The 24,489-nt window shown below is 41.0% G+C and overlaps 1 protein-coding gene across 3 annotated transcripts in view; it reads left to right on the top strand.

Moving 5' to 3' along the window:
* SBNO1 (strawberry notch homolog 1) overlaps positions 1-24,489 on the top strand; it is a 56,633-nt gene that overhangs the window by 7,133 nt on the left and 25,011 nt on the right. For 2 of the 3 annotated variants that reach the window (XM_037511277.2, XM_037511276.2), the window contains exons 2-15: positions 2,163-2,294; positions 2,686-2,790; positions 4,947-5,259; positions 10,251-10,351; positions 14,334-14,430; positions 16,471-16,631; positions 17,452-17,585; positions 17,753-17,843; positions 19,903-20,064; positions 21,044-21,179; positions 21,439-21,544; positions 21,664-21,817; positions 22,236-22,418; positions 23,532-23,629. In XM_037511277.2, the coding sequence (XP_037367174.1) occupies positions 2,163-2,294; positions 2,686-2,790; positions 4,947-5,259; positions 10,251-10,351; positions 14,334-14,430; positions 16,471-16,631; positions 17,452-17,585; positions 17,753-17,843; positions 19,903-20,064; positions 21,044-21,179; positions 21,439-21,544; positions 21,664-21,817; positions 22,236-22,418; positions 23,532-23,629 (1,973 nt within the window). The remainder of the gene's footprint in view (positions 1-2,162; positions 2,295-2,685; positions 2,791-4,946; positions 5,260-10,250; positions 10,352-14,333; positions 14,431-16,470; positions 16,632-17,451; positions 17,586-17,752; positions 17,844-19,902; positions 20,065-21,043; positions 21,180-21,438; positions 21,545-21,663; positions 21,818-22,235; positions 22,419-23,531; positions 23,630-24,489) is intronic. The other variant, XM_037511279.2, reaches the window with a different exon arrangement.

The following is a 24,489-nucleotide window of genomic DNA, read 5'->3' as shown; positions in this document are numbered from 1 at the left end:
ACTGACGAAACACACTGCTGAGGGGAGCAGCGGGCATGGCGGGAGAGGTCTGTCACGCTGTGTGGGACCCTTGCAGGCGGTGGGGATCAAACTGGTTCTGCAGAGGCTGCGGGCAGCTTCGCAGCAGCCAAGCGCTCAACCGCTGTGCCACCAGGGGAGGCCCTTCACATTTTTTTTTTTTTTAATGTCATTTATTTGTGGTTTTGCTAGGGGACACTTGGAGAATGGGTTGGAGAAAGGGGAAGGGTGTTAGACCCCCCACCCCTCAGCTGAGTGTGAATAAGGGGGGGGCTGCGCCTGTTGCTTGGTAGAGATGATTCCACTCCCAAAGGTCTTAATCACTGACCAGCATCATCACCCCAACCCTCTTTTAATTGTCGACTGCCACATGGGAGTTAAGTATTGAAACTACATACATTAACATTTAACTTCATCTACTCATTGGAAAAAAGAGCACATGGGTCTTGGGAGTTTGAACAATCTAGATTCCACTCTTCTATTACTCCCTGTCTGGGTGGGTGACCTTGGGGAGGTAATTTAGTTTTCTGAGCCTGAGTTTCATGTCCAGAAATGTAATAATTGTCTTGCTCAGGGTTGTTGTATGCTTATAATCTATATGAAGGACCTACCACTGTGTCAGGCTTGTGAGAGATATATCACTGTAATTTTCTTCACTTCTTTCTGTTCAAAATGTTGTCTTCCTTAAGCTTTTTTTTTTTCCTTTGAAATTTGTGGGGAAATATCCTTTAAGCTATCTGTCCTTCCTCCCATCTTTTAAACAGCAGATCTGCCCTTAGTTTCATTTCTAGATTTGTTTCTTAATGTCTGTCGTTTTTACCTTAAAGTCATCCATGCTTCTGCTTGAGCTTTCTAAATGATACACAAACTTATGTGACACAGATTTACATAGTAGAGGATTTCTGTTAAATACCTTGCTTTCATTTGAAGGACTGGGTTTTTATATGCTGGAAGTTATGGTCATGTTATTCTTTTTTTTGATAGGACATGATGAACACTGACATTTAATTCTCTTCCACAGTCTGAGAGCAAATGGACTAGCTGAAAATTATTATTTATGTAGCATATAATTTTTGGGGAAAAATAAGTACAATCAGGTTTCTGTAAATATATGTACATGTATACATATGTACACATATATAGGTTATTTCAGGAAATTGAGAAAGCTCTGCTAAACTTTTCTTCCTACAAAATGGATAAGAATCCATCTTGGTGGTAGAATACTTTGACTCCTAAGAGTATAGTTGGAAAACACCAACCTAAAATACACTTGCTCCTAAATAAACATTTCTCCCCTAAATTGTGTATAATTTACCTTTCAGGTTCAGTCCTTCTGGGCTGAACGTTTTTTCCCTTGATGTAACTTCTGATCTTCAATTCGTGCTTTTTTGTGTGTTTCATGGTCTCCCTTCCGTCCTGAACTTCCTGGAATTCATTCCTCCTTTCTCTCCATACCCTGCTGTAATAACACATCATCTCTCTCGTGATCCTACTATAGCAGTATCTAAGATGTTTCTGCTTATGGTTTTATAACCCCTGGCAGTTTGTTTCCACACTACTGTGGAGTAATCTTTCTTAGTAACAAGTCTGACTGTATCAAGAATCCCGTCTGAAATCTCTTTAGTGACCCCCATTACCCACGGGGTTAAGTGAACAGATGTATTAGGCTGTGGTTGATACCTGCCTTGTCTCTGGGTATCACCTTCCTGAGCTTTGTATTTCTGTCCTGAGTTTCCATGTTGAATCATTTGAACAGTTACTCTTAAAGCATGCCAGTGTCTCTCACACCTCCACAAGTTTGAATAAACTGTCTAAAAAGATCCTTGTTCTCCAAGTGATTTCTCCCATGAGACTCAGCTCCACTGTCCTCTCTTGCTCTCTTCCCAAGCAAAGCTCAGCATTTCTTTCTGTTTCCATACCATTTTGTAGACATACACGCTTGTTGTGATTTACATACTTGTTCTTTCCTGAAGGTGTATTTCTTGGGGCCAGAGACTATTCTCTTTCATCCTTTCTATCTGACATATAGTAAGTTCTTCATTAAATATTGAATTAATGGGTCTGGTAGAAAATGTGGGTTTATTTTTAGAAGAGTTGTCATTTTAAGATTTTTTTATGTGACTATTTAATATTCTATTTTAAAGATGGTGGAACCAGGGCAAGATTTACTGCTTGCTGCTTTGAGTGAGAGTGGAATCAGTCCGAATGACCTCTTTGATATTGATGGTGGAGATGCAGGACTTGCAACTCCAACACCTACTCCTCCCGTCCAGCAGGTAAGAGATTAATAAAATCTATGAAAAGTAGCTTTTTAGTTTTAATTTCTACTTACAGAAGTAGGTTTTATTAAGCCTTCTTTGAAAATTGCATGTGAATTTTTTTAATGTTGAGAATTAGTCTTCATTCGCAAAGTGGGAAGTATTTGCAGTGAAACTCAAGCTATTGTCTGCTTTGATACGTACTTGAAAGAAAGATGAACCGTTTAAAGAGTTTTTGTAAGATTGTTAGTCTTGTTTAACATTCAGACTATTGATTTATGCCCAGTATCGGTGATTTTTACATTCAGTTTGATATAAAACTTAACTTTTTGTTTTAATAAAATAAGTACATCTGTTTTTCTTGAAACACTTCACTGCTATCCTTTCTCTGATGATGTTTTCTTTCTAGTCAGTGCCACTTAGTGCGTTAGAACTAGGTTTGGAGACTGAAGCAGCAGTTCCTGTTAAACAAGAACCAGAATCAGTGCCTACTCCAGCACTATTGAATGTTCGGGTGAGTGTTAATAGATTTAGTGTTATTACCAAAATAGTTCAAGGTTAGTAAGAAAATATGAAATTTTATTCACTAGTTCTGCTCTTACCTACTTTCCCTGTATTCTTCTCTCCGACATCGTGAAACATTTCTTTCACTCTTCTCGTAGTTAATGTTGATCAAAAGATAAGTAACAAAACAAATTTCTTTGAGTCTACTTATCGCAAATGATTGACAATTTTAGAAATAAAGAGGAACTCTTTATTATCCCACTACACATTTTACTTTTGCTTGCTTACTTCACCTTTTGTTCAGTATATATGTATTTTTTATTTTATTTTATTTATTTTATTTATGCAAGAGCCAGGGTACAGGCCAGATGCGTGGAAGGGTGAGAGGATTCACCAGAGGCAGAGTGGGGAACAGAACAGGCAGACTGACCGAAATACAATGCTGAGGGGAGCAGCGGGCGAGACAGGAAAGGTCTGCCCACCATATGGGTTGCTCCGAGGCCGGTGGGGATCGAACTGGCACTGCGAGGTTGCGGACAGCTTCACAGCACTGCGCCTAACTGCTTGCGCCACCAGGGAGGCCCTGATCAATATATTTGGGTTTTTTTTTTAAAGATTGATTTATTTATGCATACAAGAGCTGGGGTACAGGCCAGAGATGCGGGGGGGGGGGGTGGTGGTGAGAGGATTCACCAGAGACAGAGTGGGGAACAGAACAGGCAGATTGACCGAAGTACACTGCTGAGAGGAGCAGCGGGCAAGTCAGGAGAGGTCTGCTTTGCCATGTGGGTTGCTCCCTGGCCGGGATTGAACTCGTGCTGTAGAGGCTGTGGATTACTTCATAGTGCTATGCTTAACCCCTTGCACCACCAGGGATGCCCCTAGTTCAGTATATTTTTTATGTGATTGTAGTTGTGTTTTTTTTTTTTTTTTTTTTTTTTTTTTTATAGAGGCATGCTTTATTTATTTGTTTGCTGGTTTGTTTGTTTGTTTTGTTTATACATGCACTGGGTACAGTCAGAAGCGCGGGAGGGTGAGAGAATTCACCAGAGCCAGAGCGGGGAGCAGAGCAGGCAGAAGGACCGAAGTACACTGCTGAGGGGAGCAGCGGGCGGCAGGAGAGGTCTGCACGCCATGTGGGACCCTCCTCCGGTGGCCGGGGAGCAGCCGGGGATCGAACCGGCGCCGCAGAGGCCGCGGACAGCTTCGCAACCCAGCGCTCAACCGCTGCGCCACCGGGGAGGCCCTATAGTTGTGTTTTAACTATAGAGCTCCTCTGACCCTACCTGAAACAGAAATTTTTTTTTTTTTTTTTTTTAAGATTTTTTTATTCAAGAGCTGGGGCACAGGCCAAAGGCACGGGAGGGTGAGAGGATACACCAGAGACAGCGGGGAGCAGAACAGGCAGACCGACTGAAATACACTGCTGAGAGGAGCAGTGGGCGAGGCAGGAGAGGTCTGCTGCGCCATGTAGGTATCTCCCTGGCCGGCAGGGTATCAAACCCGTGCTGCAGAGGCTGCAGACAGCCTCACAGCACTGTGCCCAATCTGTTGTGCCACCGGGGAGGCCCTGAAACAGCAACTTTTAACTTAAACTTAGTGTTATAACGTTACTGGACAAACTTTAAAATTTTATAATTTGTGATAAATTATTGTTGAGAGTTTTGTTTGAGGTGATAAACTGGGAACATTCTTTTTATGGGAGTCAGGGAAAAATAACTTGAGAAGGAGAGGAAGTAGAAATTGTTTTAAATATTAGTTTGATTTTACAAACAAAATGTTGAGAGATATCAGAATGTTGGAAATGGAAAATGTATCTCAGAGACCCCAGACCTCCAGAGATGAAATAATTTGCCTAGTGGGATAGTAGTAGGCTCAGGAATTCTGTCCCTAGTTCTTGTATGTCCAGGGTTACCATACATCATAGTTTGCTTGGAGACTCACATTTTATGCTTGTTGTTGCTGATGTTATATAAAACACCATTCTGCTACTATTCCTCAGTGTTTTCTGTTAGTGTGGTAGTTTATAGGTAATTACATATATTTAAAGATGAAGTTGCAATGGTTCAGTAAGAATAAAAGCAGGATTTAGATGTTTAAGTGTTTTGACAGCATTAAGAATAAAGCATTTTTTCAGTATGTGATCCATTTGGTTTTCTTTTCTAGCAGCAACCTCCATCTACTACAACATTTGTGCTGAATCAAATAAATCAACTTCCGACCTTGGGATCTACAATTGTAATGACCAAAACCCCACCTGTAACAACTAATAGACAAACTATCACTTTAACCAAGTTTATCCAGACTACTGCAAACACACGGCCTTCAGTTTCAGCACCAGCAGTACGAAATGCCATGACCTCTGCACCTTCAAAAGACCAGGTTCAACTGAAAGACCTGCTAAAAAATAATAGTCTGAACGAACTCATGAAGCTAAAGCCACCTGCTAATATTGCTCAGCCAGTTGCAACAGCAGCTAGTAAGTGGTGTTTTCAATAGTGTCAGTTGTCTGCTTTGGTAAGACGTCATTGTGTTTTTAAGGGTTTGATTTGGTCATAAATGAACTGGGTATGAACGGTAATATCTGCATGACTATGTATTTGCACTTGTACACAATTCAAGGGAAGCAAAATTTTAGAAGCCATTTACCTTTGAAATGAAATGTAGAATTTCTAGGTAGATACATTAATACCATGAGATCTCAGTTTTAGATACTTTGAATAAGTAGTTAACATTTTTCTCAGTTTAAGAAGTTACTGCTTCTCAAACTACATGTGTATGAATCCCTTGGGGATCTTGTTCAAAACCAAAATCTAATTCAGTAGGTCTGGGATGGGGCCTAAGAGTCTACATTTTTTTTTTTTTTTTTTTTTTTTGGGATTTATTTATTTATTTATACAAGCACTGGGTACAGTCAGAAGCGCAGGAGGGTGAGAGAATTCACCAGAGCCAGAGCAGGGAGCAGAACAAACAGACTGACGAAATACACTGCTGAGGGGAGCAGTGGGCATGCCAGAAGAGGTCTGCGTGCCATGTGGGACGCTCGCTGGCAGCCGGGGATCGAACTGGCGCTGCAGAGGCTATGGGCAGCATCACAGCCCAGCACTCAACCGCAACGCCACCAGGGGAGTTCCAGAGTTTACATTTCTAACAGGCTTTTGAGGGTACTGTTGCTGAAGGTCCATGGACCTTACTTGAGGTAACAGACTTGAAATTGATGCCGTGCTCTTTACTGCAACTTTGACAGTTACAGTTTTTCCTGATACTGACTTGATTGCTCATGGATAGGTGTGTTTTCAGTAAATTCTCATTTAAAATACATTTATTATAAAGTAATTCAGTATACTTTATTTAAAGAGAGAGCACCTGCAATACTTTCTCAATACATCTGAGATAAATTCACATGCCGTAAAAGTCACCCTTTAAAGTATACACTTCAGGGCCTCCCTGGTGGCACAAGGGGTTAAGATGCAACCTTTGTGAGCGCTGGGTTCCGAAGCTGCCCGCAGCCTCTGCAGCGCCAGTTTGATCCCCGGCTGCTCCCCGGCCACCGGAGGAGGGTCCCACATGGCGCGCAGACCTCTCCTGCCGCCCGCTGCTCCCCTCAGCAGTGTACTTCGGTCCTTCTGCCTGCTCTGCTCCCCGCTCTGGCTCTGGTGAATTCTCTCACCCTCCCGCGCTTCTGACTGTACCCAGGGCTTGTATAAATAAATAAATAAATAAATATTAAAGAAAAAAAAAAAAAAGAGATGGCAAGCATTAAAAAAAAAAAAAAAAAAGACGCAACCTGTGAAGCTGTCCCCAGCCACTGCAGCACGAGTTTGATCCCCAGCCAGGGAGTTACGCACGTGGCACAGCCAACCTCTCCTGACTCGCCTGCTGCTCCCCTCAGCAGTGTATTTCAGTCACTCTGCCTGTTCTGCTCCCCACTCTGTCACTCGTGAATCCTCTAAACCCCGACACCCCCCCCCCGCCTCGTGCCTCTGGCCTATACCCTATTTCTTGTATGCATAAATAAGTAAATTCTTAAAAAAAAAATAAAGTATATACTTCAGTGGAATTTAGTCTATATTCGTGGAAACGTGCAGCCATTACCACCAGCTAATCTGTACTACTATAAGGATAGGCATAGATTTCAAGAGAAAAAGCTCAGCAGTGGGTTGATGATATCTAATTAGTTTATTCATAAAGACTGGATTTCATATTAGTTTTTCTTCTCTGGAGTGTCTTTTTTGTTGTTGTTTTATTTGTTCAAATATTTATTGTGCCAAGCACTATTAGAGATTTGAGACTGACTAGGAAGAAAAGTATTGAAATTCCAGCCCACATGGAACTTGCATTCTAGTAAAGAGGAAGAGACAATAAACAAATGAGTAAACTGTTTACTTCTGTCAGAGAGGAGGAAGCGCTACAGAGAGAAAGAGAAAATGGGGTCGGGGCAGGAAGTGGTTACAATTTTCAGTGGTGCTGAGAGGAAGTTTTCTGTTAGTAATTTTTTAGGGTAAAACAGTGGTTTTTTTTTTTTTAACTTCGGGTGTATCGCATTTTAGTAGTATAATTTTAGTTTTAGAAACTGAGCGATGTGAGCCAAACTTTAAGAGGGATGCTCTTGCCTTCCCCTCTCCCCTGAACTGAAGGGCATCTGAGTCCTTGGTAAGTAGCTGTGCCACAGGGGGCGCTGTTGGAGGTGCGGCTCTCACCTCAGTTACCTCCTGAGCTGACTTATTTCAAAGCCTTTTAAAATAAAAAGAAAGAGGGCCTCCCCGGTGGCGCAGCGGTTGAGCGCTGGGTTGCGAAGCTGCCCGCGGCCTCTGCGACGCCGGTTTGATCCCCGGCTGCTCCCCGGCCACCGGAGGAGGGTCCCACATGGCGCGCAGACCTCTCCTGCCGCCCGCTGCTCCCCTCAGCAGTGTACTTCGGTCCTTCTGCCTGCTCTGCTCCCCACTCTGGCTCTGGTGAATTCTCTCACGCTCCCATGCTTCTGACTGTACCCAGTGCATGTAAAAACAAAACAAACAAATAAAATAAATAAATAAAACATGCCTCTATAAAAAAAAAAATTTAAAAAAAAAATAGAAAGAAAAGAAAACTTCAGTTTCTTTGGGTTTGTTGTACTTTCGGGTCAAGAGGCTAGGATGGAGATTCCCAATAATGTTTACTAGTTCATACATACTACTCCGTTGGGCTTTTAGAATGGGCTGATGGATAATTGAGTAGATGGTTCCTGCTTTCAAGTAGCCACTTATTTTTCTAATTGTGGGAGATATGTTTTGACATCTGATATAAAATATATAATTTTGTTGCAGAATGTACTGCTTAGAAGTTGTAATGTACTTGAGTTTATCAGGTAGGGGACTAGAGGCTAGAGGGCTTTACCATTCTGAAAGAATAGGCATGAAGTATTTTGGGGATGATGTAGAGCTAATTTTGTCTGTAGTGACAGACACTTAAATATTTCAGATAACATAATTTTTGTTTGGATCCATGCAATTGTGGTCTTAGGCTGTTATTTTACACTCCCTGAAGAGAGGTGTCCCTTGAGAAATAATTTTAACTGTCTTAGTACTGGTCTCCATTTTCTGCCATGGAAAGCAAGGGTTTGGCCTTGACCCTGTGAGGGGCAGGGCAGCTTGTGGAATGGCTCCGGGGGGCTTGGGGAGGGGGAGCAACAGTTAATGGAAGCTGCTTTTCATTAAAAGTCTTTGGATTTAATGAGGAGAAAGACATGCTTTTTACGTGAGTGGCTCTGAGCATTCTACTCTCCAGATCAGCACGTGCCTTCATAATTTGAAGGAGGACAGTGTATGCCATCATGAGGAGTTTAAGAGCAAAACAGAAAACAGGGTAGATTTGGAGCTGACCTAGTAATTGCAGTACAGTAACTTCCACATCCAACTTTTAAGACTGCAAAGCAAAACAGGCCTCCTTGTGTGGAAGTCTGAAAAACATCCAGACTACGCCAGGGCTGTGCAAGAACAAGGTCAGTGAATGCTGAAGATAAGCAAACATTTGTGCTATAGGAGAGAGTCATTAAAAGTATGAAACTGCAGGGCTTCCCCGGTGGCACAGCAGTTGAGCGCTGGGTTGTGAAGCTGCCTGCAGCCTCTGCAGCGCCGGTTCGATCCCCTGCTGCTTGGGCCACTGGAAGAGGGTCCCACATGGCGCACAGACCTCTCCTGCCGCCCGCTGCTCCCCTCAGCAGTGTACTTCGGCCCTTCTGCCTGCTCTGCTCCCCGCTCTGGCTCTGGTGAATTCTCTCACCCTCCCGCACTTCTGACTGTACCCGGTGCTTGTATAAATAAATAAATAAATCTTTAAAAACAAAACAAAAAAAAAAAGTATGAAACTGCAAAGAACAAGCTTTTCCATGTTTGCCCCTTTTGGAACCGTTGGCCATTTGCTTCTGATCTCATTGAGTTCCAGTTTATAACTCTGTGAACTGTCCAGTGGCTCTCCCACAATCCTATTAAACAAGTTGTGCTAAAATCAATTACTTTTGTTTCAGCTTTCTTTGTCAACACTTTTATCCTACTCATTTTGGAGTCTTAAAGTCAGGTCTACCAACTATTCCCCATCTTTCGGTAGAATAGAGAAGATTTTAATCATAATCAGTCTTTGGGTGTAATTTTCACACTGATTTCAAGAATCCTGGGTTCTCGGACTTCCTTAGGGATACTTGGGGGATGAAGCTAGTTATAGGGGCACTCGACTGTGGTTTTCCAGTAGACCTCTAATAGGGAGTCCTAGTATTACATGCAGTCTGTCATCTCCACAGTGGCCCTTTAGCACCTGTAGCGTATGCCCTAGGTATTTCGGTCTTGCTAGATTGTTCTAATTTGAACCATAAAGCAGATCAACTTTGATCACAATAGGATTGAGGGAGTTCTGCTATTTTTGGATAAAGGAATTGGAAACCACTGATATAGAAGAAAAATGGTATATTGCTTGGATCTTTATGTTGAGGGAATGAGGAAAATATGAAATCCCAAAAGAAGTATTTTTACCTTCCACTTCTGCCTTGAAAATTAATACCACCAAATCAGGTGAGATTGGGTCTGTCTTGGTGATTGCACCAAGGTTGTTTTGTTTTTTGTTTTCTTAAATGACTCAAGTGAAGTGTTGCCTCAGAGTAAGGCATGCTCTTAGTATTTGTATTGAAATAAACTATCAAAGAGTCCTGGCTAAGATACCTTCTTGATTGTTATACAGGTTTCCTCCACACACATTTCCTAAATGTTGCTTGTTTTCTATGATTTTTTTTTTTAATGGCATTCATTTGCAGTGTTTCTTTTGTACCTTTATAAAGACACGTAAGTTTGAATGTTTTCATTTTTGTGCTGAATTTAAGTTAGTGATAAGTGTTGGTGTTCTTTGGTTTGTGAAGTGGGTAAACTTTACTGAACTTTGTAAAATCTAATGAAAAGAAATAGGAATTTTGTTCTGAAAGGTAAATTGATTCTCCCCCCACAGCTGATGTAAGCAATGGTACAGTAAAGAAAGAATCTTCTAATAAAGAAGTAGCAAGAATATGGATAAATGACATGAAAATGAGGAGTTTTTCCCCGACCATGGTGAGTTTCTAAAACTATATTTCTATATGGCATGAAAGTGCACTTGCCTAAGTTGACTTTGGCCAGCTCCTGCACAACCCTGGGGAAAGTTCTGGGGTGAAAGGAGGACTACTCAGCTACATAAAATAAGCAAACATTAAGCTTCACTGAAATAAACTAATACATACTAAACTAGGTGATTAAAACTTGCATATGTGAGGGCCTCCCTGGTGGCATAGGGGTTACGTCTGAGCGCTGTCAAGTTATCGCCAGCCACTGTGGCCTGAGCTGACGCACAGGGCGCAGCAGACCTCTCCTGTCTCGCCCACTGCTCCCCTCAGCAGTGCATTTCAGTCAGTCTGCCTGTTCTGTTCCCCACTCTGTCTCTGGTGAATCCTCTCACCCCCTGCACCACTGGCCTACACCCCAGTTCTTGTATGCATGAATAAATAATAAATCTTTAAAGAAAAAACTTGCATGTTTGATATAGTAGTACATATAATATTGACAATTTTTAATTGTGGATCTCATTAGAAAAAAGGACATTGTGGAGTTAATTAAACATTTAAATTTAATCCTATGTTCATTTTATAAGTAAACCTGAATATGTAACAAGCTGTGAGCGATCAGGTAGTATATTGGTCTAGTTTTGAGTGTATGATTATCTTTTTTACATTTTGAAAATTCAGTGTTTATTGGGTCAGTTGACTCTGCATTTATTTAGTAACTGCTCTGTATGGTGGGTGTCTAGGAGGAGTTACTGCTTGGCTTCACCTCAATAAACATAACTTGGCAGCTACATGGATTAAGTAGTAATATAAGGTACACCAGAAGTACAGTGTGATGGTGAGCACCATAAGGGTTGTGAGTTTGGAGGAAGGTGAGTTTTCCCTGAACTTGAATGACTTTATTTTGTGGAAGAGGTGTGATGGGGCTTGGATCTGAATACACAGAGACTTAAAAGAGGGCACTTTGGGAAGGTGCTAGAGCATTAATAGCCACAGAGGAGGTGGTGGCTGTGTGGTTAGAAGGCAAAAGACCTCCTACTGGAAGAGGTTAGAATGATGGTTTTGGGCTTTGTGAAGGGTCCCGGGTGGGTTTCAAGAGCCTGAGACTCAGTGCAACACCAGCATGACCCCTGAAAGTGGAAGGCCTTCTAGAGCTTATGGATGCCTCGGAGTGGGAAGTTTGGTTAAGCATTCACAAAGGGAGTGATAAGGGGTTAAATTTTGGGGATTTCAAAGGCGACTGGAAAAGGATGAGGAGAAAGAAAAAGGAAGAAAATAAGAGAGGATTGCGTGTAACAATGCCAAGGATTACTAGGGCTTGATGGAGAATGGACTATGGAATTGAAGAAACAGCAGAGCAACTGGTGCCTGATATTTTACATGGCGACCAGGAAAACCAGTGCTGGCAAGTTTACTAATTGGTTTTGTGCCAATGGCTTACTTGGAAGTTGATTTTGGGGAACTAAGAAAGCATTTTTTTTCTTTCTTTTTTTTTTTTTTAGAGGCATGTTTATTTGTTTGTTTGTTTGTTTGTTTGTTTTGTTTATACATGCACTGGGTACAGTCAGAAGCGCAGGAGGGTGAGAGAATTCACCAGAGCCAGAGCGGGGAGCAGAGCAGGCAGAAGGACCAAAGTACACCGCTGAGGGGAGCAGCGGGCAGCAGGAGAGGTCTGCGCGCCATGTGGGACCCTCCTCTGGTGGCCGGGGAGCAGCCAGGGATCGAACCGGCGCTGCAGAGGCTGCGGACAGCTTCGCAACCCAGCGCTCAACCGCTGCGCCACCGCGGAGGCCCAGCATTTTTTTTCTTCAAGAATTTTGTATAGTGCCTAAGCTCCCAGTCCAGTCCATGTTTACCAAAGGTTCTGTATTGTCATAGCAGTTAAGAAACATCTAGCAGAGATTGCAAAATGGTAGCCTTGAACCAAAACCAGTTCACAGATGTGTTTTGTTTGGCCTCCACAATATTTTGAAATTTTTGGGAATATGTTCTCATATAAAAACCCTGTTTTCTAGATTGTCTTAAAATTAGAAGTACCTTCACCCCTGAACCCACATTCCTCATTAGTAGAACATGCCTAGGGTCGACAGGTAGGCATGTTTTGTGTGCTGGGCAGGTAGTACCCTGGGACCACAGTCTCCTTCCCCCCCCCATCTGGACCTTAAGTTTGGTGTCAGATGCCATACTCCATCCAGTGGACCTAGAGGTATTACCTGTTCGGTCCCTGCATTTTGTGACCCTTCAGTATTACCAACTTCTACTCCAGTTATACCCTTAGTGATTTTTTTTCCCTAGGATTTAGGTAGGGGGACAATAATAGCCGGAGGGAGGTGGCACTGGTTATCTTGGCATAGCATGCATTCTTGTTTCATAGTTGAGGACAAGGTGCAGAGGTGCGGATGAGAAGGACTGAGAATTTAAGTAATTTGCCCAAGGCTGCACAAATAGCAGCAGACTTCAGATTTCTTTGGCCAACGCCATTTATCCCCAGCTTCTGAAATTGGGTTTCATTTTGCCTTTCTGGGAACATTCCAGGTTTTTTCCCCCCTCCTGTGGACTCTATGGGTTGGTGTTAATTGGATGTTTATCTCCCACCTTCCATTTATTTCCCCACATTTATGGAGCGTCTGTGTGCTATCATGTTTTTCTCTAGTCTAAATAAAAATAAATAAACAAGGGCCTCCCTGGTGGCACAAGGGGTTAAGTCTAGACACTATGAAGCTATCGCCAGCCAGCCACTGCGTTCGATCCCCAGCCAGGGAGCTGACCCACATGGCACGGCAGACCTCTCCTGTCTTGCCTGCTGCTCCCCTCAGCAGTGCATTTCAGTAGATCCTCCTGTTCTGCACCCCATTCTGTCACTGGTGAATCCCCCCACTCTGCCCCGCACTTCTGGCTACACCTCAGCTCTTGCATGTATAAATAAATGAAATAAATCTTTAAATAAATAAGAAAAAGAAAGATGTTGTGCTTACCTTCTAGTGCCATGTTATCTGTTTTGTGCTTTTCCCTTCTCTGACCTTCCTGAGTAATCTGGTGTCACAGCTGCTTCTGTGTACACTCCCTTGCACACATCCAGACAGAGCTTTCTTAATGGTGCACTGGTAACCTTTAAGATAAGTGTCTCCCCCCCACCCACACCCCCTTTCCTGTCTGTCCCTTTAAGATTTGGTGTGACTCTGATGACCATTCACTCACTTGGTCCAGGCAGTCTGGGTTTACGCCTGTTCTCCTGGTGTAATCACGAATAGCTCCTTGCTTTATTGGCAGATGTGCCAAGGCTTGGAGAGGAAGAATAAGGCTATCCTTTGTGTGATTACTTTTCTGTGGAGACACCGGCATTGAAAGTCAGTTCTCTGTAGGTTAGAAGAATCTTTCATCCCCAAGTTTTTTTGTTTGTTTGTTTTTCACTTTAAAAGGAGAGGTTTAATTGGAAAAAGAAAGGAAAACAGAGGCCCCTGTGTAGATGCAGGTGGGCAGAGAGCTGTTGCATTTGGCCAGAGCTCGTCAACTCCAGAATCTTAATGGGGTTTTGATTTTAGGTTCTGCAGGAACAAAGACAGATGGGGTGAACTAGAAAGAGGTTGGGATAGATTTTGCCTATGAGATTGTGGGATGTGCTGTGGGGGCTCATGCACCTTTTCTTCTACACCTCACTCATCTTGCAAGTTCTAGAACTGGAGCGGGAACTGAGGTTGCAGAGAGATCTGGCTTAGGGAAGGTAGTCAGCATTGAAGGGGAAAGTTGATAATGGAGGGGGAGCCTTAATGTGGCCCATGTGTTAGCAGAGTTGTCAGAGTTGGATTGTCTGTGCTTATGAATAGAGAAGCTGGGAAGCAACAAAATGTGGCCCAAACTTTAGGGGAATATCAGAAGTAGAACATCATGTTTCCAGGAGTGGAGCTTGTGGGTTTTCTTACAGAGGGGTTTTGCCACTTGTTGACTGAGTCTCTGGTTTCTGGTCTCAGAGTTTATAGTTTTGCTCTCTATCGCAGAAGGTGCCTGTTGTGAAAGAGGAAGATGAACCAGAGGAAGAGGATGAAGAAGAAATGGGTCACGCTGAAACCTATGCAGAGTATATGCCGATAAAATGTATGTCCTTGTCCGATAACAAAGACTTCTGAACGCCTCTCGAACGAAAATAACTTTTTCACACAATCTTTTATCTGTTGGGGCCACAGTGCTGGGTACCTCAGGATGCAATAAATGTGAACTTTTGTAATATTTTAAGAAATACCTGCATTGAAATTTTACTGTGGGATTTTTTTCCTCTTCGCAAATTTAAGACTTTGTTTTAGGTTGAGATCTTCTAAAACCAAGGGTGTAAAAGTTTGGGTTTCATCTTGTTAACTTTGCTCAGCAGTGATTGTAAAAATTATAGTAAATTATGAATATGTAAATATGCATTTTAATGTCTGTATACTTTCTATACAGATTATCTAAAACAAATCATAAAAACATGGGAATCTTCAAAATAAGAGGTGCCATTTGAATTCATGGGTTATCATTGACACCATTTCTGCTCTTTTCCCCATCACATCCATGATTTACTTTTTTGTGGTCACTGTATTAGTTGGAAATTAATAGTTCATACAATTAAAAAAAAAGAAAATTAATGGTTCTTAGCTTGCATGTAAATGTCTTCCCTTTTTCATCGTACAGGGATAATAAGATGAAAAATCCGTACGAAGAATCTGTCTTTTCTGTATTCAGGGCTTCTATAAAAAGCCACTAGTAGTTGGGCCTCCCTGGTGGTGCAGAGGGTTAAGACGTAACCTGTGAAGCTGTCCGCAGCCGCTGTAGCACAAGTTCGATCCCTGGCCAGGGAGCTACCCACATGGGACAGAGACCTCTCCTGTCTCCCTACTGCTCCTCTCAGCAGAGTGTTTCAGTCATTCTGCCTGTTCTGTTCCCCACTCTGTCTCTGGTGGGTCCTCTCATCCCCCTAAACCGCTGGCCTGTACCCCAGCTCTTGTATGCATAAATAAATAAATCTTTAAAAAAAAAAAAGGCTGCTAGTAGTGCCACTTAAATGGAACTAAAAGTCACTCTACAAACTGTGTGTGATCTCTAAGATCCTATATTTTATGGTTGTTTTAAATGAACTTTATGTTTTATTTGAAATTTTATGCCTCTCCCCTGCACCCCCAAATAGTTTTCAATAAAGAATGGAAAATTTATCCATGGCCCTTTACAGTAAAAGAAAACTAAATCTGACCACTGCCTCTTCCCTAGTTTTACAGGAACTTAGTCATTCCCATTGGTTTATCTGTCACCTGTGGCTGCCTTTAGGCGACGACCGCAGTAATTATGAGAGTAATTATGTGTGCAGTAATTATGAGAGACTGGATGCACTATTTGTAGAAATGGCTGCCAACCCTTATTGTAAACTATTATCCATTTTTGGGAGTCGGTGGCTGCTGAATTTTTATAGCCAAAATTTCCTTCGAAATACCGGTCAAGGGTCCACCTAGTGGCGCAAGGGGTTAAGCACCGCACTGTGAAGCTGTCCTTAGCCTCTGCAGCACAAGTTCGATCCCCGGCCGACCAGGGAGCAACCCACATGGTGCAGCAGACCTCTCCTGACTTGTCCGCCGCTCCCCTCAGCAGTGTCTTTGGTGTCTGCCTGTTCTGCTCCCCACTCTGTATCTGGTGAATTCTCTCACCCCCAACATCTCTGGCCTGTACCCCAGCTCTTGTATGCATAAATAAATAAATCTTTTTTTTAAAAAATGAAATCCCATTCAAGATAAAACTACATTGACTACATTGCAAGCATTTGTTTCACTGGTAGAAATGAATGATTAATCCAAGTAATAAACTCTTTAGGATTAGGTTCTGTTAATACTGGGGAACTTAGTGGTTTGAACTAAGCTGATATTTTTCTAGATGTTTTTAATCAGCAAGTCTGTATTTAAATTACAGGTAGTAGATGAATTGGTCATTGCAGTCAAATTTAAACAGTATTTTACCATCAGTCAATGATATTTAATAGACACCCAGAGTGTATCGTTTACTGATTTGTTTTATTTTTCCCGTATGGGAAAAATATTCCAGTAGATCTTATAGTAAATATGGAAGTGTTATTACCTAAAATAATTGAAACTGAATTACTTTTAAATTTTCATCTAGTGAAAATTGGCTTGCGTCACCCAGATGCTGTAGTGGAAACTAGTTCTTTATCCAGTGTTACACCTCCTGATGTTTGGTATAAAACATCCATTTCTGAAGAAACCATTGATAATGGCTGGTTATCAGCCTTACAACTTGAGGCAATTACATATGCAGCCCAGGTAAGCAGTATTTTATAACTACATGCGAATAGTTAACCTTTTCCTTTTAGGTCACATGATATAGTTTTAATCTAAAGATGAGGTCTTCTTTCATGTGAAAGTTGTGAATTATGTGTTAGAAAATAAAAAGTGTAACATGGACATGGGGGGTTGTAGTAGATATGACAGGTGTTAGTAAGCTTTTTGGAATCATTGGAAATACATACTATGATTTGAAATACGTACATTCTTTGACCTAACAATTACATTACCAGGAATTTGTGCCTTCGTGTCTATATTTATCTCATAGAACTGTAAGATAGTATATGCAAAAACATATGGAGTGGGAGCTCTTTGTTTTTCCGCAGTGGCTAAAAGTTAGGAAAGATTTGAGAGCCCACGGTATTGGGGAGTGATTCAATAAGTTGTTATTACTCTTCTGTGCATGTTGTCCCAGCTTTTTAAACAAAGTGTAAGTTAGATAACATACTGGTTGTTCTGGAAGGGTTTCTTTCATACTACATTTTTATAGAACAAGTAGTGGCCAAGCAGCCAACCATCTCCCATACTGTGTGTGATGTAAAAGTTTGTATTTGTACAAGCATTGAAAAGGGTATAGCAGAATGCTCACCAGTCTGTTAACTTTGGTTACCAGGTGCATGTGTTGGTAGAAAGGTAGAATATGTAGTAAATAGAAAATATCCACACCAAACCAAACTGTGTTTGGTTTTTTTATTTATATAAAAACAAGCCACATTGATACATTCCTAAGACATGTAGGAAAGACCGATTGCCAAAATATCTGTAAAAATGTTTATTCATGATTGACTTTCTCTTTCAGCAACATGAAACATTCCTACCTAATGGAGACCGTGCTGGCTTTTTAATAGGTGATGGCGCTGGTGTAGGAAAAGGAAGGACGATAGCAGGAATTATCTATGAAAATTATTTGTTGAGTAGAAAAAGAGCATTGTGGTGAGTGCTGAAGACTGGCTGTGGAAGCTTCCATCTGTGATAATTGCTTCAGCATGTGGGGATGGGTTTTAATGAGTAGGTGTGTGTGTATCAAGGCTTGGTTTTATTTCTCAGTACTGCTAGAATGATGGGACTTGCTTTTAATTTGTATTTTCTCTTTATGGCAGGTTCAGTGTTTCAAATGATTTAAAGTATGATGCTGAAAGGGATTTAAGGGATATTGGAGCAAAAAACATTTTGGTCCATTCATTAAATAAGGTATGAAAACTTCCATTCAGTTGGTTATGAAATAAGTAAATATCAGCTCACCTATGCAATGAGAAGAGTAATAGTTTTGGTTTTATGGGAATATTAGGAGGATTAAATTTTATTTCACAAAAAGCACAGTGAGTGCTAGCCACTGATCTCAGCTTATGGAGTATTGCATGTCACTGCTATGCCAGGTAGGGCTATGTAATGGCAAACAAAATTAGGTTTCCTACCAGTATTTGCTGAGTCTTCAGTGTTTTTAGCTTTGTGAAATAACTTTACATGGGTGGAACTCATGTACAGGTATACAGCTGCAGAGTAATAAAGCTATGTGGACAGGTAGTATGTCCACTGTACACTTAGCAAAATGTAGTTTGCAAACTGGTTTAAATATATGTACTGTAGGCTCTGCATATCTGTGGATTCTGCATCCACAGACTCAGCCAAAAGTGGAAAGAAAATCTGTACTAGGAAGTTAGGCTTAGGATGGTTGCCTCTGCACTGAACATGTATAGACTTTATCTTATCATTATTTCCTGAACAATACAGTGTACAACTACTTAAGACATACAGCAGAATGTGTCTAGGTTATATGCAAATACCACCTATGTAAATAATAGGCAAATATAAAGTTATCTAAGGTATTTGAGCATCTGGATTTTGGTCCTGAGACCAGACCCCTTGGATGCCCTGGGCTGACATACATCCAGTGAGCTTGTGTTCCCGTTAAAAGAGTTCTATAAAGTTGTTTTGTGCCTGAGTGTCAAAAACAGAGTTTAATGTGATTAGAACCTTAGGTTCATTTAGCAAATCTTTATGAACCTACTATACAAAAATGGTTGGAGTTAGAGAACAGGATAGACAGACTTAGTTTTGCAAGTTCTTTGATAAACCTTTAAAAATAAATGTGTAAATCTACTTACTATGTGTCCTAAGTTGGTTTATGAGCAGGTGTTCCCTGCTCATAACTGGCTTTCTTGGGGGTATCACTGAGTGGATTGGTAGGGAAAGTGCTATAGTTTCTTTCCTTTTTTTTTTTTTAAGATTTATTTGGGCCTCCCTGTTGGCGCAGGCAGTTGAGCGCAGCCCTGTGGAGCTGTCCGCAGCCTCTGCAGCACGGGTTTGATCCTGGTCGGCCAGCGAGGGTCCCACGTGAAGCAGCAGACTTCTCCTGTCTCACCCGCTGCTTCTCTCCCCAGTGTATTTCAGTCAGTCTGCCTGTTCTGCTCCCCACTCTGTCTCTGGTGAATCCCCTCACCCTCCCGCACATCTGGCCTGTACCCCGGGTTCTTGTATCCATGAATCTTTTTTTTTAAAGATTTATTTTATTTATTTATACAGGAACCTCTTTTAAAAGAAAAAAATTATTCATGCATACAAGAACCCGGGGTACAGGCCACATGTGCGGGAGGGTGAGAGGATTCACCAGAGACAGAGTGGGCAGCAAAGCAGGCAGATTAACTGAGATACACTGCTAAGGGGAACAGTGGGCGAGAACAGGAGGGGTCTGCCACGCCACGTGGGTATCTCCACCGCCAGCCGGCTGAGATCGAAATCATGCTGCAGAGGCTGCAGACAGCTTCACAGCGCTGCGCTCAACTGCCTGTGCCACTGGGGAGGCCTGAAAAGTGCTATATTTTCTATGATTGCCAACAGTTCAAAATTAAAAACATGTAATTGGCACATAGAAATGTTTTCATAATGTCAGTGACTTAATGAAGGGCGTATTAACTATCAATCCTGATTCTTACCAGTATTGACTTAAAGTACTTTACCAATAGTATGTACATGAATATTTGCAGAGAATCGTGTGAATGTTTGTGGTGGATTTTGGTTTGTGATCTCTTTCTGGTGGTAGGCTTTTTTGAGACAGATGAAAAGCTGTATCCCTTGTATCATAAAGTTGTCTGTATATGTTTCTGGAAGTGTGTATACACACACATATGAAAGAGGAATTTGGGGTATGATCTTCAAAGACCCACCAGTTTCCTGCTATAGAAAATTGGGTGGGATAAATGTTTCAGAGAGAAAAATACATTAATTAAACTATTCTCTTTTATTTTTTTAGTTTAAATATGGAAAAATCTCTTCCAAACATAATGGGAGCGTGAAAAAGGGTGTTATTTTTGCTACCTATTCTTCCCTTATTGGTGAAAGTCAGTCCGGTGGTAAATATAAAACTAGGTTAAAACAACTTCTGCATTGGTGTGGTGATGACTTCGACGGAGTAGTATCCTTTGCAAATGTTTTTATATGTTTTTTTAATGAAATATAAAAGTTAATGTAAGGATCAATATTTGGAAAACAGGAATCCTGGGAGTGAATTTCTAAAATGCTGGGATGATTGTAGAGTCCATTGGGAGTCAGAAAATTGATTCTATTTTGGGCCTCCCCTGGTGGCGCAGCGGTTGAGTGCTGGGCTGCAAGGCTGCCCGCAGCCTCTGCAGCGCCGGTTTGTTTCCCGGCCGCCGGCGAGGGTCCCACCAAAAAAAAAAAAAAAAAAAAAAAATTCTATTTTGTAGCTGTCATGTAAGGCCAATATTTAAATTTCTAGATTAGGGAAATGTTAATAGATGTGGGAAATGCTAAATACTCTAGTCCACTCTGGGGATACACATTACATAATGAAGTACCTGTGAGGACAGAGGGAATAAAAACTGTTAACTTGATGATTTCCAAACTTCATTACTCAGAGTATACCTTTTACTGTCCTGCATGAGAAGCTTCTGGTTTTGAAATACTGATTTACTTGGCTACCAATCACGCTTCTACTCTGAGAATTTACCAGAACTATTGTGTGGTCAACGTTTCTTATCACAGTGGATCCTTTTCTCCATTCTAATTAAAAATTATATAGCTGGTTAAGATAAATCCACATTCCATGGGTGCCTCTGAGGCTAGAGAGGGTCTAAGTGGAGTGCAGAAGCACATTTATATTGTAATCGAAAAGGTAGGCAAACACTGTAAAGCAAATGCTGCTGGACATTACAATTTTACAAAGTTAGATGATAGGGGTGTGTGTGTTATTTTAAAAGTTAATGCTAAGAGGCTTATTAGCAACATCCAGTCCCCTAATAATCTTGAATTTTATGGGAAGGCCACCACCCCCAGAAACCTTCCAAGGCTTCAGGAAAATAAAAGTTAACTCTTCTGAGAGATTGGAGACACTTTCTATTAGTGTCATGTGATCCTTCACTCATTCCTTACAGATAGTTTTTGATGAATGTCATAAAGCAAAAAACTTATGTCCTGTTGGTTCTTCAAAGCCAACGAAGACAGGCCTAGCAGTTTTAGAGCTTCAGAACAAATTGCCGAAAGCCAGAGTTGTTTATGCTAGTGCCACTGGTGAGTAGTTCTCTCTGTGTCAGTGATTACTTAAGGAGGGGTGTGGGGGTGGGGGCACGTGAGATGATTGAAGGGGTCAATCGATTTTTGGTGGTAATCGTGATGTAATGTGTACAGGTATCGAATTACAGTGCTAAACACTTGAGACCTTTACATAATGTCATAAAACTTACTTCATAAAAGCATGTATGAAGTAAAGTAAAAATAAAGTCACACTTAGGTTAATTTTTCAGCTATGTTTTATTTGGGGACTTTTCAGGTGCTTCTGAACCACGAAACATGGCTTATATGAACCGTCTTGGAATATGGGGTGAAGGAACTCCATTTAGAGAATTCAGTGATTTTATTCAAGCAGTAGAACGGAGGTAATATAATGTACATTACAAGTAGCAACCTAAAAGATGTGTTTTTGCTAACCTCTTCCATGTATGTTAAAGCCCTACTATATTTAATGATAGTTACTGTGTGTTTTAATTTTGTTCAGAGGTGTGGGCGCCATGGAAATAGTTGCTATGGATATGAAGCTTAGAGGAATGTACATTGCTCGACAGCTGAGCTTTACTGGAGTGACCTTCAAAATTGAGGAAGTTCTTCTTTCTCAGAGTTATGTTAAAATGTATAACAAAGCAGTCAAGCTGGTGAGAATTCTTAATTCCTAGTATTTTTAACATACCTCATAATGTTAATTTTGCTCAGTGTAATGTCTGTCAGCCCACAGAAGTATATTTATGCTATAAAACAGAGCACCAAATCATTATTTGCAGATTTTCCAAGTTTTTCTTTGTTAAAGTAATTCATTAAAAAACAAAACAAAACATTGAAACTGTTTCCTAAAATGATGTATTGGCTAATCAGAATTTTGAGATAACTCCTGTGATCATCTTAATACGTTTGTTGGAAGTACCCAAATTTCTGGAGATGCTTCATTAAATTAATGTTTGATGATCTTGAACTTAATACCATTTTGATAGAATTAGTCATTTTTTAAATAATACTGCCACCAGCAACAATAACACTCAGAGATGAATACATAACACGTTGATTGTGCGTCTTCAGTGGGTCGTTGCCAGAGAGCGGTTCCAGCAGGCTGCAGACCTGATCGATGCTGAACAGCGAATGAAGAAGTCCATGTGGGGTCAGTTCTGGTCTGCTCACCAGAGGTTTTTCAAATACTTGTGCATAGCATCCAAAGTCAAAAGAGTCGTGCAGCTAGCTCGAGAGGAGATCAAAAATGGAAAAGTAAGTAGGAGAACACAGTGGAACGCTATTCTTTGCTAATGTTCTTTTGGGTATTGAGTTTTCTGCTTGTGACACTGCCCCTTCTAAAGTATTCTTATAAAGGGTTAATGTACTAAGAGAAGAAAAAAAAAATTTTTAAATTAAGGCTGTGTCTGTTTATAAAGAAGTTAGATCAAAAATGTATTAGGAAATAAACTTCACTCTACATTGGGTACACATGTAACTGCCGATGATGTGAAGACATACTAGCCTTGGAGACTTTTCTTCTTGCCGAATACACATCTACTCAGCATGAAAAACTGTAAACACTATAGTTGAGGGTCTTTGTTTTCACTGCTAATCCTGTTTTCTGACTACTTTTTAATACACAGTATGTCTCAAATACACGTAGAATAAATAAGTACATGTATAATAATAATGTATCATTCTTATTTGAATGACATGCTTTTTTTAATACTGGACATGTCTTGGGGCCTCCCTGATGGTGCAGAGGGTTAAGTGACAGCACTCTCAAGCTATGGGCAGCCACTGTGGCCTGAGCTTGATCCCTGGCCAGGGAGATGACCAATGTGGCACAGCAGACCTCTCCTGCCTTGCCCACTGCTCCCCTCGGCAGTGTGTTTCAGTCAGTCCACCTGTTCTGCTCCCCACTCTGTTTCTGGTGAATACTCTCGACCCTTCTGCCCGACACCGCATGTCTGGCCTGTACCCCAGTTCTTGTATGCATGAATAAATCTTTTTTAAAAAAAATATTTTAAAACTGTATTTATGCATACAAGAGCAGGGGTACAGGCCAGAGATGCGGGGAGCGAGAGGATCCACCAGAGACAGAGTGGGGAAAAAAACAGGCAGACTGACTGAAATACACTGCTGAGGGGAGCAGCAGGTGAGACAGGAGAGGTCTACCTCATCATGTGGGTTTCCCCCTGGCCGGCCGGGGATCGAACTCGTGCTGCAGAGGCTGTGGATTGCTTCATAATGCAGTGCTTAACCCCTTGTGCCACCAGGGAGGCCCTGAATAAATAAATCTTAAAAAATAAAATACTTGACATGTCTTGTCTTAAACAACACACACAATTTTATTTATAATTAATATATTTTCTTTTTCTCCAGTGTGTCGTAATTGGTCTGCAGTCAACAGGAGAAGCTAGAACATTGGAAGCCTTAGAAGAGGGTGGAGGAGAATTGAATGATTTTGTTTCAACAGCCAAGTAATGTTTTTGTTTCTGAGTTTATACTTAGATATGTTTAAAATGTTGGCCTTTCCCAGAGGCAAAATTTTTATTTGCCTATGTCATCTTTTAAAGTTTTTCTGAACTTAAATTTTGCAGTTTTGTGACTTTTCTATGTTGTGCATGTGTTGGAAAACAGCACAGAAGTGCTGAAATATTCAGTATTTTGGAGACACCATGCATAGTATTTGGGCTAATGAGAGGACTTGATTTTCACTTGCCTGGGACACCTTAGAAATACGAGACAGCTTCGTTGTTTCTCAGGTTTAGTTTCAGCTTTGTGTGCTTGGAATTAACATTATCCAGAGCAACAGTAAATACAGTTTGCCACAATTTAGTAAGAGCTTATGTAAAAATAATAGCTAATCATGAGGCATTAAAAAAGAGTTTAAAAAGTGGTGTTTTCAGTTTGCTTAACCGTCCCACTCTAACTCTGGTGGTTAAATTAGCAAAATAACCTTTTGCACCATTCCTACATTCAAGTGGCTTTTTAAAAGGTGCCTATAATTGATAATTGCGTATAAAAAGCAAAATAATGCACTTGATGATCTGAATTTCCCTGTATTTGCTTACTTCGAATTACCATGTCTAAAATAATAGTCACCGGTGACATGGCTATTGAGAAATGGCTAGTACGGTGGAGATGTTCTGTAAGTGCAAAATGCATACTAGTGTTCTTAAAAAATACTGTAAAACAGCTCATGGATAACATGTGGAAGAGGCAGCAAGTTCAGTAAAGCTTATAAATATCAGTGTCAACACTTATAAATGTAGGGTCTAAACAATGTAAAAATTGCACCTGTGGCTTGGCTTGTATTCTTGTTCAGTTGTACAGCCTT

Source organism: Talpa occidentalis, unplaced genomic scaffold (assembly GCF_014898055.3).
Source record: "Talpa occidentalis isolate TD23 unplaced genomic scaffold, MPIMG_talOcc4v2.1 talOcc4.14, whole genome shotgun sequence".
Lineage (NCBI taxonomy): Eukaryota > Metazoa > Chordata > Mammalia > Eulipotyphla > Talpidae > Talpa > Talpa occidentalis.
Note: the sequence above shows the minus strand (reverse complement) of the source record. Positions and strands in the feature narration are given on the sequence as shown.